The following is an 18,581-nucleotide window of genomic DNA, read 5'->3' as shown; positions in this document are numbered from 1 at the left end:
TCCACGTCAACAATTTAGAACTAAATGAATATCATGAGAGATATTTAACAGAAACCCTCCTGCCTGTAGGGGCGCTGTTACAAACACTCTACGGAAACTTCGGGAAGGACCGGGTCGCTGGCTGCTGCTAACGGAAGTGCGACTGTTGTTTATCCGGCGGTTATCCTGCTCGTCGTTGGAAAAACGATGGCTAGCTCCGCAAAACAAGGACCTAAAATTGTCTCCAAATCCTCTGCGGGAGGCGCCGGGGCGGCGGGGGCCGGCGGCGGGCTCCCGGTGATGCCCCTCGCCTCTCCGCTCATGGGGAAGAAGAAGAAGCCGTTTCTGGGGATGCCCGCTCCGCTGGGCTACGTGCCTGGTCTGGGCAGAGGGTAAGCTAACGAAGCTAACACGCTTAGCTAGCTTGCTAACAACTGATAGCTCTGTAGCTAGTTGGTTAGTTGATGTATGTTAAATGAAAGCTAAGCAAACTGTCTTGCATATTCATATGATTGTCAACTGAGCTTGGGTGTAAAAACATTGCAACAATATGCATTAGATATGTATACGCACACAATAGTAGCTAACGTTAATTAAATGAATGAAGATATTAGCTCGCATTAGATGCATTGTTTTAATGTCCTTCTTGCTGTAATGCCTTAGAAACCAAAGTAAAATGTGCCAGGAACGTTAGGTATTACACGTTTATATTTATTTTTGACCCCGCACAGCCTGCCGACAACTTTCTGCGAAATCAATTGAAAGTGAAAAACCAATGCTTGTCCCAAAACTATTAGTATCTTTCTGGCTTAAGTGACAAGACAGCATGAGTCAATCATCAAAAGCTAGAATACTTCACCAAGACAGCACAAATAAACTTGTGAAGCAACCCTCACCAGCTGGTTATGTATTACGGTTAATCCTGTGCATGATTATCACAAGTGTGCCCATGTTAATTTGTCTAAATAAAGTTTGTATTAATTGCTCTTCTTAAGTGCAACTGGTTTCACCACCCGATCTGATATCGGTCCTGCTCGTGATGCAAACGATCCAGTGGATGACCGACATGCAGCTCCAGGGAAGAGGACTGTTGGGGACCAAATGAAAAAGAAAGAGGAGGATGAAGAAGATCTGAACGACACAAACTACGATGAGGTGCTTTGGACTTATGACTGTCTGACTGTTATTTGATGATTATATGTTAATAATTAATCCAATCACTCAATATTTAAAGTTGACCAGACATGAACTGCCTTTTATATGATTGTTTTGGTCATTCTTATACCACACTAATGTTTTTGTTTCTTTTAGTTTAATGGATATGCTGGTAGCTTGTTCTCCAGTGGGCCCTATGAGAAGGATGATGAAGAAGCAGATGCTATATATGCGGCACTGGACAAGAGGATGGATGAAAGACGCAAAGAAAGAAGGTTACTAAAAAAATCTGTCAATTTTTCACCTGAGTTTTAGGGGATATGTAGTACGTTTGAAATCCTGTGCACTTGTTGTGAATGACATTTTGAATGCTGTCCTTTTTTATTTTCAGGGAGCTGAGGGAAAAGGATGAAATTGAGAAATACCGTATGGAACGACCCAAAATCCAGCAGCAGTTTTCAGATCTTAAGGTATATGATTACATAAAATGATCCTATACTGTCCTCTTCTTACACCTGTCTCTAATGATTTTTGATGAAATGTTTTCCTTTTCGTTAGATAATCACATGTTTACCAAACTATGAACAGCAATTTAACTGGAGACAACAGCAGTATGCTGCCATCACTTTGTTAAAAGGAAACATTGTCTTTTTTTTTTTACATTTTACACAGAAAAGCAGTTTAAGGATAAATCAATTATCAAAATAATGGCCAGTGCTTTTCTGTTGACCCAACTATGAATAAGTCTACTTAGTGTTGCAGCCCTGTTGCTGACATTCCACGTTAATTAGCTACTCTATTTCATCCCTCATCATTTGCTATTTTCCACTTCTTCACAGAGAAAGTTGTCAGGGATGTCAGAGGAGGAGTGGCTGAGCATCCCTGAGGTGGGAGATGCCAGGAATAAGCGCCAGAGAAATCCCCGCAATGAGAAACTCACCCCTGTCCCCGACAGCTTTTTCTCCAAACATCTGCAGACTGGAGACAAGCATACCACTGTTGATCCTCTGCAAGGGGTCAGTATACAAACACTCATCCACATCCTGCACGGCATCTGCATATAACATATTACTAAAACACATAATGTAGTTTCAGCCTGCACCAGCAGGAGTCAGAATTTATAAAAAAAGTTTTTTAATGCTGTTATGAAATCTCAGTAGACTCAGTGATTAAGAATTATTTTGAAATATATATATTTTTACTGCTGTAGAGAAGGAGAAAGAAAAAACACATTTAACTGTAAAGACACATGCTTTACACACTTTTTATTTCAAAAATGTAAAAAAGAATGCCATGTACATACGGCATTCTCCAAAACATTTATTATTCACCAGAATTATTTTTTCACAGGTATTATTTACAGTGCTGAGAACATGTCATAAGATTTAGGCCTATGTTTCACAAACCTTTTTGCCATTCCATTACACATTTCTCATAGAGGGAATCATTTTTCTCTTAATTGACATTGTTCCCATTCTCCACTAGCTGGCAGGTCTGAACACGCCCTACCCGGGAAGCATGACACCAGGGACAGGAGAGCTGGACATGAGGAAAATCGGTCAAGCCAGGAACACACTTATGGATATGAGGCTCAGCCAGGTAACTTATGATCTTCCTTTACCATCAGTATTCTATCAATTATACTTTAGATTCTGTCAATACACAATATTTGCTGTTTCTCTTACCTATCACTGCATTTTATCAATCATTAGGTATCTGACTCAGTGAGTGGCCAGACAGTGGTGGATCCTAAGGGTTACCTGACTGATCTTAACTCCATGATCCCCACACATGGGGGAGACATCAGGTAGAGACACACCGGCAATACAACAGAGTTCCTGTATTTGTGTTAATAAGTTGTGGGTTTGCCTGATGGTTCTATGTTTGGTTCTCCTGTCCAGTGACATCAAAAAGGCTCGTCTGCTGTTGAAATCAGTGAGGGAGACCAATCCTCATCACCCGCCTGCCTGGATCGCCTCTGCCAGGCTGGAGGAGGTGACGGGCAAACTTCAGGTGGCCAGGAACCTGATCATGAAAGGCACAGAGATGTGTCCTAAGGTAAAAGATGGTGGACACAAGTATATCAAAACTATTAAAGGCCTGAGCCCATAGGCAAACACCCAACGTGTCAGAAGCTCAACTAGACCATAGATTGGGTAAAATGTAGTGATGTGTTAGGTATCTGTGGTTGTTATACAGTCATGTTTAGAAGAATGAAACCTATAAAATCAAAGCGGTACTGTCCATATGTGCTGCAGTTTTTTTTTTTTAGACCTTATTGATGTAAGCGGTTCTCTTTGCCCATTAGAGTGAAGATGTGTGGCTCGAGGCCGCCAGACTCCAACCCGGCGACACAGCTAAAGCCGTGGTGGCCCAGGCTGTCCGCCACCTGCCGCAGTCCGTCCGCATCTACATCAGAGCTGCAGAGCTGGAGACAGACATGAGGGCGAAGAAACGCGTCCTCAGGAAGGGTAAGTCTCCATGATAACATCAACTAAAACAATATATATAACAGGGTTTGAAATACCACATTCTCACATTGTTTGGAAGTTGATATCTTGGCACGGCATGTTGCTGTTATGTTTCTATGAGGAGACGTTTATGTTCCTCCTCCACAGGGCTTGAATACATAACAATTCCCCTGATTTGCATACAAGGTTTCATATGGCAGCTGCAGTTCTGGCTTCTCATCAAGACCAGACACCCCAGTTGAACCATGGTGTTAATGCCCTAACATGAATGCATGAACGTGCACACACACACCCACACACATTGATACTTCCCAGCAGCATACCCCACTGACAGAGATGGATGTGGAGCTTCCTCTTTGGAAGAGCTCACTCTGCCTCTACATGTCCAGTTGCCTCTGCTCTACTTTTTCTCTGTTATATACTCAACAGTCTGCCTTCCACTCAGACACTATTGAACTTTACCACTACTGCCAACAATAATGTTTGGTGTTTGTTTGTATTCCTTCAGTATGTTCACTGAAATCTTAAGTGTCTCCATTTCCTTTTTGGCACTGTAAATGATGTGCTTACACAAGTGATACATCATACTCTCAATCACTCAGAATAAAGTAAATTACTTGACAATTGTGTTTTTTGTTGTTGTATGTAGCTCTTGAGAATGTGTCCAAGTCAGTTCGACTGTGGAAGACAGCTGTGGAGCTGGAGGAACCAGAGGATGCCAGGATCATGCTCAGCAGAGCTGTGGAGTGTTGCCCTACTAGTGTGGAGGTACCCGTGGTTACATATTTGTCCAACATGAACCACTGCATATGACTAACAGAATGCCATCAATTGCAATGCAACACTTGAGCTATTGCACCTACTTCCACATTTAATTATTAATGTCTGTCCCGTTTAGCTCTGGCTGGCCCTGGCCCGTTTAGAGACGTACGAGAACGCACGTCGTGTCCTGAACAAAGCTCGAGAGAACATCCCCACCGATCGCCACATCTGGATCACTGCTGCCAAGCTGGAGGAGGCCAATGACAACGTTCAGATGGTAGAAAAGATCATCGACAGGGCCATCACTTCTCTACGTGCCAACGGTGTGGAGATCAACAGAGAGCAGTGGATACAGGTGGGTTCCTGACACTTCATGGTTACGTTGACATCATAAAGAGAGACAGAGATTGGTTTTTCTGCAGTTGGGAATGTTAGAGGGAAAGTCCCTCCGCTAAATAAATAGTACAATTTCACAAGCGCCTAAGAAAGGCAACATTGTCAATATCAAGGTCTTTCAAAAACAAGGCTAATGCTGACCAAGGACACATTATTTTGTAGTTATTGTGTATTATTCATCAGTAATGTTTGCTGGGGTATTTCCCTTAATTTCAATCGTGAGTTGCAGATGAAACCACATTGATATTTTTCATCTAGATCAAAAAGGGAAAAAAAGAATGATTGTGCCTTTGAACCTTTATGTTTTATCAGTAAATTCTTCCAGCTTTGATAGCATGCCAGAATACTTTAGAAAAGCTGCCCTCAGCTATTTCACCTGGGTGCAACAGAATACAAGCCAGTACCGTGACTGACATTTAGTTAAGTACAGTTCACAGCTGTTTTGCAATCCTAGGCATTTGCTGCAATTACTTTCCACAATGCTTTTTTATTTGTTTATTGTCCTTCACTACCTAGATTTTTATACCTCCGGCAAAGTATGCGGTTATTGTGGCAGGTTCATCAGGGCCAAATGCCAGTACACTCATCGCAGCAGCAAGAACAGATGATCTTTGAAAATGGCAGGATTTGGCACTTCTTAAAAGGATCCCTTTGTGTATGGAACCCTAACTAGTCCTTTGTTCTGCTTAGAATGGGGCATTTCCACTGCAGCACGTAGCACGGTTTAAGCGTGCCGTGCCAAACCCAGCCCGTTTTTGGTTGCGTTTCCACTAGGGGTAGTTCTGGCTAACGGGTACTGTTTCACAGTTTTTCTTGCTCTCCAAAATCCAGGTTCTTTCCGGGCCAACAACCGGGCTGAGTATGCTAAACTAGTGAGAGAATCGCTGGCAAGGGGGCTACAACTACAACAAAATTAACATGTTTTACCGTGATTTAATTGTAATACACGTTTCAAAATGATGCCGAAGTCACAACATACTGATACCGGTTAGTAAAAACCATGAATTAATGCTTTGGCAAGTCTGCAGAAAAGACGGCAGGCGAAAAACCTTTTAAAATGCGTGTTTTCTGTCCACCGTCCACACTCACAACAACGGCCTATACAGACATAAATAAACCAGCGACTGTACTCACCATGACACAGGCAGTCTGTGGTGTGTACTTGTTTAACTTTTGTCTAGTTTCTGAACAGATATGAGGAGCTGTGAGCTCTGAGGGCTAACAGCTAACGGCTGATGTTGGTTTTGTGGTTCACATTGAAGATGACGTCACGGCTCCGCCTACACTGCGTTACTATAGTTACTACCCCAGTTCCTAAACTGTAATGGAAACGCAGCATAAAGTGAGCCTGGCCTACCAAGGCCTAACTATACCGTACTAAGCCGTGCGAGGCCCTGCAGTGGAAATGTGCCATAAGACTGCAGAGAATACCTCTCATAAATACTCACTATCTATAAACTGTAGGTCATCAACAAGGTTCAAGGTTCAAGGTTCTTTATTGTCAATCTGACATAGCTACAGAGTAATTATGCAGTTGAAAATCTTATGTCACAGGCTTCTCCAACAATGCAACATAATAACATAACATAATAACAATAAGAGCAAGAGCAATACAAAAATAATAATAGTTATAAAAATGAAATAAAGTTATGATGTGGAATAGTGCAGTATGAGTCTATATACAAGTTATTGGAATGATATATATATATATTAGGTATTAGATACATACTACTGAGTAGCAGATGAATGTTTGATGTTGTTTCAACAGTTCAATTTTTTAACAGTCTCACTGCCCGCGGGAAGAAACTGTCTCCGAATCTTCTTGTCCTTGCCAGGATGCTGCGGTAACGTCTGCCAGACGGCAACAGAAAGAACAGTTTGTGGCTGGGGTGATGGGGGTCTTTGATAATCCGTAGTGATTTCTTCCTGAGCCGCTGGGAGTAAAGGTCCTCCATGGATGGCAGCTCCGTCCTGGTGATGTGCTGTGCAGTTTTCACCACCCTCTGTAAAGCCTTACGATCGAGGTCGGTGCAGCTGCCGTACCAGGCCGTCATGCTGCCAGTGAGGATACTCTCTATCGGTGCACCTGTAGAAGTTGCAGAGTATCCTGGAATCCATTTTGAACCTCCTCAACCTGCGGAGGAAGAAGAGCCGCTGTCGAGCTTTCTTAGTGATGGTGGTGGTGTGAAGAGACCATGTCAGGTCCTCAGTGATGTGGACCCCAAGGAACCTGAAGCTTTTGACTCTCTCCACCGTAGTCCCATTGATGGCGATGGGGGCGTGTCCCTCTCCCTGCTGCTTCCTGTAGTCCACAATCAGCTCCTTTGTTTTGCTGATGTTGAGATGGAGGTTGTTCTCCTGGCACCAAGATGTCAGGTTTTCGACCTCCTCTCTGTACTGCCAGTCTCGTCATCGTCTGTGATCTGGCCGATGACGGTCGTGTCATCAGCAAACTTCACGATGGTGTTGGAGCTGTGTGTGGCCACGCAGTCGTGGGTGAACAGGGAGTAGAGGAGAGGGCTGAGCACGCAGCCTTGAGGGGCACCGGTGTTGAGAATCAGGGTGGAGGATGTGATGTTTCCCACCCGCACTGCCTGGGGTCTGCCCGTCAGGAAGTTCAGGATCCAGTCGCAGAGGGCGCTGTTGAGTCCGAGGTCTCTGAGCTTGATGGCCAGCTTGGAGGGCACAATGGTGTTGAATGCTGAACTGTAGTCAATGAACAGCATTCTCACATATGTGTTCCTCTTCTTCGGGTCCAGGTGTGAGAGGGCAGTGTGGAGGGTGAGGGTGAGGGCTATGGCGTCGTCTGTGGACCTGTTTGCTATGTAGGCAAACTGCAGGGGGTCCAGAGATTCAGGGAGGGAGGAGGTGATGAATAATTTGACTAACCGCTCAAAGCACTTCATTATGATGGAGGTGAGTGCTACTGGGCGGTAGTCGTTGGGGCAGGTGATGATTGTCTTTTTGGGGACAGGAATGATGGTGGAGTGTTTAAGACATGTGGGGACTACAGACTGCAGCAGGGACCTGTTGAAGATGTCTGTGAACACCTCTGCCAGCTGAACTGCACACACCCTGAGAACACGGCCAGGGATGCCATCAGGTCCAGGAGCCTTGTGTGGGTTAACCCTTTTAAAGGATTTACACACATCTGCCCTATTTAAAACAAAAGGGCAGTGTAGCTCCTGGTCCCTCTGTACCTCCACAGCCTGGCTGCTCTCAAAGCGTGCAAAAAAACTGTTTAGCTCATCTGGGAGAGATGCGCACGCAGACACTCCCGCAGCACCCCCCGCTGCTCCTTTGTAGTCAGTCATTGTCCTTAGTCCCGCCCACATATTCCTAGTGTTACAGCCTTTGAAGTCAGATTCCACCTTGTCTTTGTACTGTCTCTTTGCATTTTTTATTGCTCTCCGGAGATCATACCTAGACTTCCTGTACTCCTCCAAATCTCCCGCTGTGTGCGCGAGAGTGCGCGCTTTCAGTTTGCCGCGCACCTCACCGTTTACCCAGGGCTTTTGATTTGGGAATGTCCGTACAGAAACCTTCGGTACCACGTCATCGATGCATTTCCCAATGTAGCAGATGACAGTGTCCGTGTGTGTGTTGATGTTATTGTCCTCAAACACACTCCAATCCGTGGATGCAAAGCAATCCTGCAGTGCTGAATCTGACTCCTCGCTCCATCGTTGTACTGTCCTTGTTATCGGTCTGTCCCTTTTAAGTTTCTGCTTGTAAGCAGGCAACAACAGTAGTGAGATATGGTCTGATTTGCCGAAGGGAGGGCGAGGGAGAGCCTTATATCCATTCCGGAAAGGGGAATAAACATGGTCCAGTATGTTTCCCCCGCGCGTCGGGAAGTTGATGTGTTGGTAATATTTTGGCAAAACCTTCTTCATGTTGGCGGTGTTGAAATCTCCGGCCACAACGAACGCCGCATCTGGCCGTGAAGTCTCGGTTTTATCAATAAACCCAAACAGCTGATCGAGTGCCGTGTTGTTGTCGGCGAGTGGCTGCGGCGGGATATACACTGCTGTTATCACAACAGATGTGAATTCCCTCGGCAGATGGAAGGCCCGACATGAGATCATGAGGTGCTCTAGCTGTGCGGAACAGTCCGATGAAATAATCTTCACATCTGAGCACCAGTTGTTGTTAGTCATTACACACACACCGCCTCCCTTACTTTTCCCCGAGTTTGCAGTCCGGTCCTGACGAAAAATAGAGAATCCGTCAGGGACAATAGCGGAGTCCGGGATAGCGGGGTTGAGCCAAGTCTCAGTGAGAATTAACACGTTACAGTTCTTAATGTCCCGTTGAAAAGCAATCCGGCTTCTGAGTTCATCTAGCTTATTTTCAATGGATTGAACATTAGCCAGAAGAATACTCGGAAGAGGGGGCCGATTCTCACGTTTTCTCAGTTTGACCAGCAACCCGGCCCGGCATCCCTCGCTTTGTCTTCTTCTTGCGTCTCTCAGGTAGAACAGCAACAGGTAGCCATGGTGAATCTCCATTGTCTGTCGGAGGGTTAATATTGTCCACGAAGTTTCGCAATTGGAAAAGTTCCTCTCTGCTATATTGTATGGCAGAGTAGGTGCGGTCGGCTAGCATGTTGCGAACCATGTTAAAAGTAAAACGGCAAAAGTAAAAGAAATATGTACAAAATACGAAAATGGGCAAAGTTGGAGAGGAGCACAAAGACGATGCGGCCATCTTCACCGGCGCATCAAGGGCGCAACATGGCTATACTGTAGGTTTATTTAGTGGTTTTTGGTTACTGGCCAATATTCTCTAATATTTCAGGTGTGTATCCCTTAACTCTCTTGAATTCCCCTTCCACATACCACCCACAATCTTGATTTCTCTTCTCTTCTTTCTGCAGGATGCAGAGGAGTGTGACAAAGCAGGCAGCGTGGCTACCTGCCAGGCTGTTATAAGAGACGTCATAGGGATTGGCATTGAGGAGGAAGATCGCAAACACACCTGGATGGAAGATGCCGATAGCGTGAGAACTGAACTACTTATACACTGATAAATGAGGGGTAATTCACCTACTCATTTCCTGTCGGGGTGCAACTTAACTGAGATGCTCTTCTGTTATGTTTCAGTGTGTTTCCCATGGAGCACTAGAGTGTGCCAGAGCCATCTATGCCCACGCTCTGCAGGTGTTCCCCAGTAAAAAAAGCGTGTGGCTTAGAGCTGCCTACTTTGAGAAAAATAACGGCACCAGGTGACAAGCTTTGGTTTCTAAAAATCTAACTTTTATGGTTTGTTTGTTTAATGAAGGGTCCGTCTTTAACATTCTGTTTTTCTCTCCTTCTCCCTATTATGCGCCACTGTGCTCCTCCCCCCCATTGCTCTTCCAAATCTCTTTGCATCTCTCAGGGAGTCCCTGGAGGCCCTGCTCCAAAGGGCCGTGGCTCACTGTCCCAAAGCAGAGGTCCTGTGGCTGATGGGAGCCAAGTCCAAGTGGCTGGCTGAGGATGTTCCTGCTGCCAGAAGTATTCTCGCTCTGGCTTTCCAGGTGACTATGATGCAAACTATGACTTGTTCACGTGGTACTCCTGCAAACATGTGTCTTTCTCTGTTTTCCCTTTCCTGTTACTCCCCCTCTTACACTCGTGCTCTTTGTCGTTTCTCCTTTTTCTTTTCCTCTCCAGGCGAACCCAAACAGTGAAGAGATCTGGCTGGCTGCTGTCAAGCTGGAGTCTGAGAATAACGAGTATGAAAGAGCCCGTCGACTTCTGGCTAAGGCCCGCAGCAGTGCCCCGACAGCAAGGGTAAGTGTGTCAGTCAGAAAGTGGAAAAGAGAGATTTTCCTTTTTTAAACTCTCATGAGGCTCCGGTACAAAAAAAGGGTAGAAATCTGCAAGTACTCACAGACTTGATGGCTGAAGTTTTTGAATTTTCTCCACATTACGTTATATATCACTGTTTTCATAACCTTTCCTTTCATTTGGGTTATGTTGGATTAAACCGACTGAAAAGAGTTGTTATCCAAATAATGAAATGACCTTCCTTATTGCCATTTTTGACTGTTTGTACAGGGGGAAAGATTTCATGTGTATTTACACGGTTATTTCATTTTACTCTATGATCATCAGATCAATTATTAACAGAACATTAATAGTGCATTGTTTGAGATATATTCAACACATAAGCTGTCTTTCTCAGGCTCAGGCTTGCCAGGTTACTTCACCTCAAAACCTAATTTGCACCACATGTTGACAGATGCTGTCAGTGGGGCACTATAGTTGTCAATCTCTTCTTTTATTTATCTATTTTTGTATTTGCTCACTGGTACTACTAAGCGAGCCCACTTTAATCTTGGGTATAGATTGTTCTGTCAGGAAAGAAACCTTCTTTGTGTTAATGATGCAGCATTCCAGCTATGCCATAGGATGACAGTATTAGATACAGGTCAAAGTTGGTAAAGTATTTGTGTTGCATTATGGGGGCTATTTTTTAACAGTGGTAATATATATGGCATGTACATGACAATTCCATGGGAAATTTAAAAGAGGAATTACGTTTGTGGACATATTTTCTGTCTAAAGAAATCATGTGTTTGTATGTTTGATTTCTCTCCAGGTGTTTATGAAGTCGGTGAAGTTGGAGTGGGTGTTGGGGAACATAGACGCTGCTCAGGAGCTGTGCACCGAGGCCCTGAAACACTACGAGGACTTCCCCAAACTGTGGATGATGAGAGGGCAGATAGAAGAGCAGGGTGAAAACATGGATAAGGCCAGAGAGGCCTACAACCAAGGGGTGAGGAGGGGGCAGTGTCTGGAAGAGTTTGTTTAATTATAATAATATAATAATAATAACTAAACAATAGAGATATTAAATCTTTGATCATGTGTTTTGATGAAAATGTGTGATTTCCCCTATAACCGTTTTTGTGTCTCTAGTTGAAAAAGTGTCCCCACTCGAGCGGCCTGTGGTGGCTGCTGTCTCGTCTGGAAGAGCGAGTCGGACAGCTGACCAGAGCCAGGGCCATCCTAGAGAAGGCCCGACTCAAGAACTCCCAGAGCCCCGAGCTGTGGTGAGAAAATACACAACAGAGCAATGTGGTCATCTATTTAAAAGGCAAAAGCAGGACTCTGTCTGATGTCAATGTCAAAAAACTAAAGTATAAGAGAAATGCTAAACACATGTTAAGCTGTGAATGTTTAACACAGGTTGGAGTCGGTCAGGCTGGAGTTCAGGGCCGGGCTTAAGAACATCGCCAACACACTGATGGCCAAAGCCCTGCAGGAGTGCCCCAATTCAGGTGAGAAGATATTCCTGCTGTTAAAGTAAACTTTCTTTTCCCAGAAACAGCCTGACTTTGAAAAGTCATCAAAGTATGGTCCTTTTTTCAATATTAACTTTGTTTTTCTTTCGAGTGGCATGGTTTTCCAATCAAGTTTTTTCTAGCCAAGCTAATGTTTGCCTTTTTATATTGCCTCAAAACACTTTATTTTATTATACTTGTAACATCCACCTGATGGGGAAATGCTATATCTGTCAGGGAATCATTTCCATAGATGTTTACCTTTTGCCCTCTGATGCAGATGCCCAGCCTTGGGCAGCATGCTATCTCCCTTAAGGAGGGGCTGCCCTCGCATTTTGTTGTTGTTACCGGGCAACTGTCGGTCAGAGATAGTTATTGTTGTGGGACACCTGAGGCCTGTACTACGAAGCTGGATTTTCGCTTAGCCGGCTGACTTCAGGGAAATCTCGGGCTTTCCGGTCCTACGACGCTGGTTCTCTTTTTAGCAGGCTAGATCTCCATGGTAACTTATGCTGAGCGGCAAACCTGCTCCGGAGCAGGTTAGGTTGCAGGCTAAGAGATCAACTCAGTGAAAGCACCGCCTGCTGACCAATCAGAGCTCAGTGTGTGTGCGGAGTTTAAAGCGATCAATTAATATTACAGGATAGAGGAAATACAGAAAAACTGCCGTTGCAGGAAAGACGGCCGGCAAAAATCAACTGACTGTGTGAACGTGAAAATTAATAGAATATCCCCTCCCATCTTCAGAGCAATCTGACTATTATAATATTAGTGTTAAGAAAGCTTACTTAAATATCTGCCACGACATAAGTAACCGGATCAGAGTAACATTAAGTACAGTCCGCCGCACTGTGAGTGCAGACGTAGATGTGTGCCATTATCATTCATATCATATCACATCATAATGTATCATATATTTCCTTATCTGAGTCAGCTGAGCCGTATCTGGCCGTGCAACACTCACAGTGTCACATACTGTATGCAGAAGTATTATTTTAAGCAACACATTAAGTTGACGAAACACTCGAGTCAAATGTAATTAAAGTCAGATCGTGTCTTGGACGGGGCAGTGATTTCATAAACCTGTTAATGTACGCATTCAAATGCTTTTTCTTTTACCAGCTGTATTCACCTTGCAGGTGCAGCTATGTGGCTTTTATCCTGGATAAAGTGTTTAAGTCATGGATGTTTAAAGTTTAACGTCTTCATATTTGACTAATATTAAAGTTCACTTTTCATTCAGGAAGTATGACGCTGCGCTGTCAGTACGCTTGTCCATGTTTGTGATTGGTCGAATGCTCCAAATACCACCCCTTTCATGTGAACGCGCACCTAACTAGATAGGACACGGCTGGCTTGAGCGATCCACTTGATAACCAGCGTCGTAGTACAGTTTAGCCAGAGCGCGTATGTTTTGGATTGGGCCAACCGGCTAACTCAAACATATCCAGGTTAGGAAAATCCGGCTTCGTAGTACAGGCCTCTGGAACACATTCTTCTCGAGGTGTAGATGACCCCGAGCCATAAGCGACAACAAATGTGATTCAGTGTCCTCAGCTGTTTAGTCTATCTATTGAATTATGTTGATTATTACACTCTGAACTAGTTAAAACCTCGAGCTACAGGAGGTTTCTTCAGAATTGATTGCGGCATCTCAACCGTGTGGTCAGATCGTGGCCCGTGACATGTCTTGTGAATTCTCTGGCCGAAGCTCCAAATAAACCGTCAGTGTTTGCCATCAAAGCTCCAGCTCTCCTCGTGTCTCTTTGAGTCCTGACTCTCCATTGCTACAGAAGTTTCCCCCACAATATCTACATCAGAGTTTCCGTTAGCCGGTAATTACTGGACTTTGACCAGTAAAATATGCTGAAGACCGGCAAATCTAAATTTCTCCGGTCAAAATAATTTCCCCTTACCGCATCAGTTGCGCCGCTTATGTGACAGACAAGAATAGTACATTCTAATGTCTAACATTTAATGTGGAGAAAGAGATGTATACTCCTGAAGGGGACATTTTGACCCCTCATGTAAACAAATGCATAATGCTGCGCTATACTTTGCCGCAACACCTCGTTGCTTGTTACATTGTATCCATGTCACGTCTTGAGTGGGTTATTTGTGAATATACTACGTTTTGCCCTGTCGACCAACGTAGCTATTACACGTTTTTTGTGAGACTGGGTTTGGACGGGCTGTCAGGAGAGAGGGAGGAAAAGAGAGGCTCCGTTTATTATTCCCTTGTTATTATCCAAAGTTACTCTACACTTTTGAATAATGTAGTTAATCTACTATAATTAGTTTGTTTAATATCCGTTATCAATTTGTTTTAAAGCTCAATAAATAACAAAGAAGACCTTTGACCGGCACTTTTCTAATTTTGTCCGGAGAATTTAAACTTTAACGGACATGTTGACCGGCAAAAAAAAAACTCTGATCTACATAAACCCTAGCCATTATTTAACTGAACTCTTTCAGGCCTAGGCTCCACGGGAACGAAAACGGGTTGAAACCGCATATTTCTCATGCGTATAGCCCTTTAAGCTCGACGACGCCGTAACGGAAACTTAGAAACAGACCCTGCAAATGACAACGGGTCCAAAGGTGGATAGATCTGGGAACGGAGCGCTCTGGGGGGTCCAACGGGGCCGTGGAGTCGCCTATACGGTCATGCGTTTCTGATAATGACGACGCAATAGCCCCGCCTCTCCCCGCCTCTGCTGCTCACCCCCGCAAAAGTAAACTGCACACTGAATTCAGATTATTTATCTTTATCTCGATATGGACATAAACGCGAGTGAAGTCTAATCTGACAGGACGGAGACACGCAGCTCGGAGCAAAACACACACTTCAAGTCAGATCATCACCCTTAGCTATTTTAATGACCTCTCAAACTACCTAAACTAGTTATAAATATGTTTATTTTTACTGTCGGGTCACTCATTACTGGATCAGCTGCTGCATGAGACAGACACTGACGCTGTCAGAAGAGAGGAAAAAGAGAGGCCAGGCTCCGTGTATTTTATGATTATATATCATTATATCGTCGTTATTCATTTGTTTTAAAGCTCAATAAATAACAATGAAGACCTTTGACCGGCACTTTTATAATTTTGTCCGGAAGATTTAAACTTTAACACGCGTTGACCGGCGAAAAACTCTGCCCGGTTCCGTCGGCCCCCACCAAGGAGAATAAACAGAAGTGCAGCCATGACAACCATTCTTCATGGCTGCTTTTGTGGAGGAAGTTACAGCGCCACGTACAGGTTCGGCATATGTACTGCAGCTTTTCCAGCGGTTGGATGTAAACGGAGCCGTCTCGTGGAGCTTGACACAATCCGGTGTATATTGCATGTGGGCGGAAGGTTTTTTGCGGTTGCGTTTGCGTTACTCCGATGCGTTTTGCCGTATGCGTTCCCGTGGAGCCGGGGCCTCAGAAACAGCAACTACTAGTTGTAAATCTGTTTCCATAATCTCAGATATTCTGTTTTGACCCATCCCCATTTCCCTCTGCAGGCATCCTGTGGGCTGAGGCAGTGTTTTTGGAGGCCAGGCCCCAGAGGAAGACCAAGAGTGTGGATGCTTTAAAGAAGTGTGAACATGATCCCCACGTCTTGCTAGCTGTTGCCAAGTATGTCACTGTTTTCCTCTCTTTTTCAGTAATATCTCTGCTTTTATTTTTTATTATATAATACTTTCCCTTTCTCTGCAGTCTGCACATTTTTAGGCATGATACTTGAATTTGTATTAAATTGAATGCATTCCTTTGCAACCATTTTAGGTTGTTTTGGAGTGAGCGTAAGATCACCAAAGCCAGAGAGTGGTTCCTGAGGACAGTGAAGATCGAGCCTGACCTGGGAGATGCTTGGGCTCTCTTCTACAAGTTTGAGCTGCAGCATGGCACAGAGGTAAGGATCTTATTATTGTCTTGCATTATCTTAGTAAATCCACTTTGTTGGTGTCAAGCTCACATGGTTCACTTGATGGAGAATGATAAACACATCCTGCAGTCTGATGCAAGTTCAGTTAATGTAGATTAGTTTATCAATGAATAAGGACCAAGACCGCACTGGACAGATAATGGTCTCATTGTATCATGTCTAAAAATGGTTCCTGAGGGCATGCATGTGTTAATGGTATCTAACATTACTTGTTGTGCGGTCACCAGGAACAGCAGGAAGAGGTGCGAAAGCGCTGTGAGAATGCGGAGCCCCGTCATGGAGAGCTGTGGTGTGCCGAGTCCAAACACGTCCTGAACTGGCAGAAGAAGACGGGAGAGATCTTAGCGGGGGTAGCCGGCAAGATCAAAAACACATTCTGAGGAAGAGGAAATTTGGACTGAAAATGCCCGAGAAGAGTCACCAGTCTGTGAGGAAACAGATTTGGACATGCTCAACTTTTGTTTTGGACTAGTGTTCTCTACCAGGATTTACCAATCTATAGCAGATACAAAGGATTCACACATACCAAAAACCCTTTTCAGGAACAGAATTACAGTTTGTAGACTTATACAGAAAATAATCATTGATTTCTAAGTGAAAACAAAGTAACAATTTAATCCCTTTTCAAGTGAATAGACATTAGCAACAGTAGTCAACTTTTCTTTTTTTGTCGCTCTGTGTTTTTTCAGGTAGCGCAGGACTTTCACTAGACTGCCGTTTTCAAGTCCTCAGACAGACTTAGGTCAGGACTTGACTCTGCCATCCAGGAAACATTCAGTTTTTAAGCCATTCCTGTGTAACGTAACGTAAGCTTTGTCTTTGCGGTATTTGCCTGCTGGGAAGTACAATTTCTCCAAAGTTCAGGATGGCGGTCAAAGAGTTTAAATCTCTCATTAGACCATAGAACCTTCTTCCACTTTGTTTCAGTCTCCTATATGCCTTTTGGCAAAGACAAGCCCAGATACAGTTACAGCAGTTCAACTTTCCTTGCAACACTGCCATAAAGCTGCACCTGGTGGATCACCCAGGCAACCGTTATCGTTTAATAACTAAAGGAAAACATACTCACTCTACTGAGGTGGTGGCTTAATTCATTAATGTGTAGCTCTATAGTTAAAGCTGGAGGCGATCAGTTGAGGATGAATATGTTGATTTGTTTTCACGTTGACATTAGGCTGTTGTTCTGCTGATTAGTGTTGTAATTCTAATTTCAGTTGTGGTAATTATAACAAAAACCTGGAAAACCACAGAGCTTAAATCGGCACTGCAAGGGTGAAATATACAAAAGACATGTTGATTGAATCCACCTTTACAGTATGTTGTGAATGAACTCTTTATGTATCGGGGGATAGTTGTTGTCAACACTTGTGTTTGCTAAAAGAAAATATCATAACATCTTGTTTTGAGGAAGTTTTTTCCATGTCCAGATTTGACTCTGTTTAGTATTTGTATATAAACTCCTCTTCAGGGACTATTACATGAGATCTCATGTTGTAGTATTGATCCTTTTCTACATGGCTTGCTTGAAATGTGTTTAAATTCTTTGCAGGCATCACATAAACTACACTGTTTATTGCACAATTTGCTTATTCACCCGAACAAGTCCTATTATGCATGGTTGTGATTTGAATGCTAAATCTAATTGTGCACATTCCTCAAAGAAACATTGAGTTCCTCAAAGAAATGTGTTTTCTTACACACATAATACTCCCATGCAGTTCCCATGAATGGTCAGCATTTCTGTCTCTATGGGGTTTATTTTAACTTTGTACCTTTTGGTTTGGCTGAAATCAGTCTGTATCACTGCATTATGTAAATGTCTCAACATCATAACCAATAAGAATCGTTTTATTACCCTGGTTTTCTGTTCTCACTATATCTCATGGCTTATTCCCCTCTTCGGCCACACAATGTACAAATGTATGCCTAAAGGGCATTTTGGATATAAACCCGCACCAAAGTACACGCGCTTTTAACACCAATCCTTCACGGCATAATGTCTTACCAACGAAATCGAAAGGATAAAGGCAAGTGATTGATTACAGAGGTTGTCTTCGACTTGATGGGACTGGAGTTTGGTGAAATCCTAAACCCAGCGTCAGCAATCCATGACGGGAAAAAATTAGAGCAGCAGGGGCTTTGATGATGTTGGAAACATCGGAGCACCACATCGGAAGTCTACCTGCTATCGCGTTAACCTATCCACCTGAGGAAGTATAAAACAATACTGATAAAAGACAATGAGCTCGGCCGGATCAGGATTAATTCATTGTTTCTCCATGCTACTGAACGATATGCCTTTGCTTGTTTGAGGATTCTGCAGTACAACATGATAAATGGTAAGTACGGTTTTAACATCTGTTGCGTAAATACGCACCAGATGTGCGGGTGTAGAAAACTTTCCAAAGTTGCGCCGCTAACAATAGATTGAATGTATAGAGCTCTACTTCAAATGGGACTTTATTCAGGTGAAATTATGGTATGTGGAGGAAACCGACAGATGCTTTAACGCATGTGAAGCTGTGGCGCAGTGTGGGTCTGAGCAGGATCCAATTGAACATTTATTATTCGACTGTTTCGTTGCATAATATGTACAATATCAATGT

The 18,581-nt window shown here is 43.7% G+C and overlaps 1 protein-coding gene across 1 annotated transcript; it reads left to right on the top strand.

The window, feature by feature from the left end:
* The first annotated feature begins 161 nt into the window (after positions 1 to 161).
* prpf6 (PRP6 pre-mRNA processing factor 6 homolog (S. cerevisiae)) lies at positions 162 to 17,829 on the top strand. The gene is made up of 21 exons (XM_034126486.1): positions 162 to 371; positions 975 to 1,134; positions 1,291 to 1,409; positions 1,526 to 1,604; positions 1,974 to 2,150; positions 2,620 to 2,733; positions 2,847 to 2,941; positions 3,036 to 3,192; positions 3,443 to 3,605; positions 4,255 to 4,373; positions 4,504 to 4,722; positions 9,643 to 9,765; positions 9,869 to 9,990; positions 10,146 to 10,284; positions 10,421 to 10,540; positions 11,352 to 11,528; positions 11,672 to 11,805; positions 11,942 to 12,033; positions 15,551 to 15,665; positions 15,816 to 15,942; positions 16,203 to 17,829. Exons 1-21 carry the CDS (start codon positions 187 to 189, stop codon positions 16,353 to 16,355), a joined length of 2,889 nt encoding a protein of 962 aa, XP_033982377.1. The 5' UTR covers positions 162 to 186; the 3' UTR covers positions 16,356 to 17,829.
* Positions 17,830 to 18,581: the final 752 nt, after the last annotated feature.

Source organism: Trematomus bernacchii, unplaced genomic scaffold, assembly GCF_902827165.1.
Source record: "Trematomus bernacchii unplaced genomic scaffold, fTreBer1.1, whole genome shotgun sequence".
Taxonomy (NCBI): domain Eukaryota; kingdom Metazoa; phylum Chordata; class Actinopteri; order Perciformes; family Nototheniidae; genus Trematomus; species Trematomus bernacchii.
This window is presented reverse-complemented; position numbering and strand designations above follow the sequence as displayed.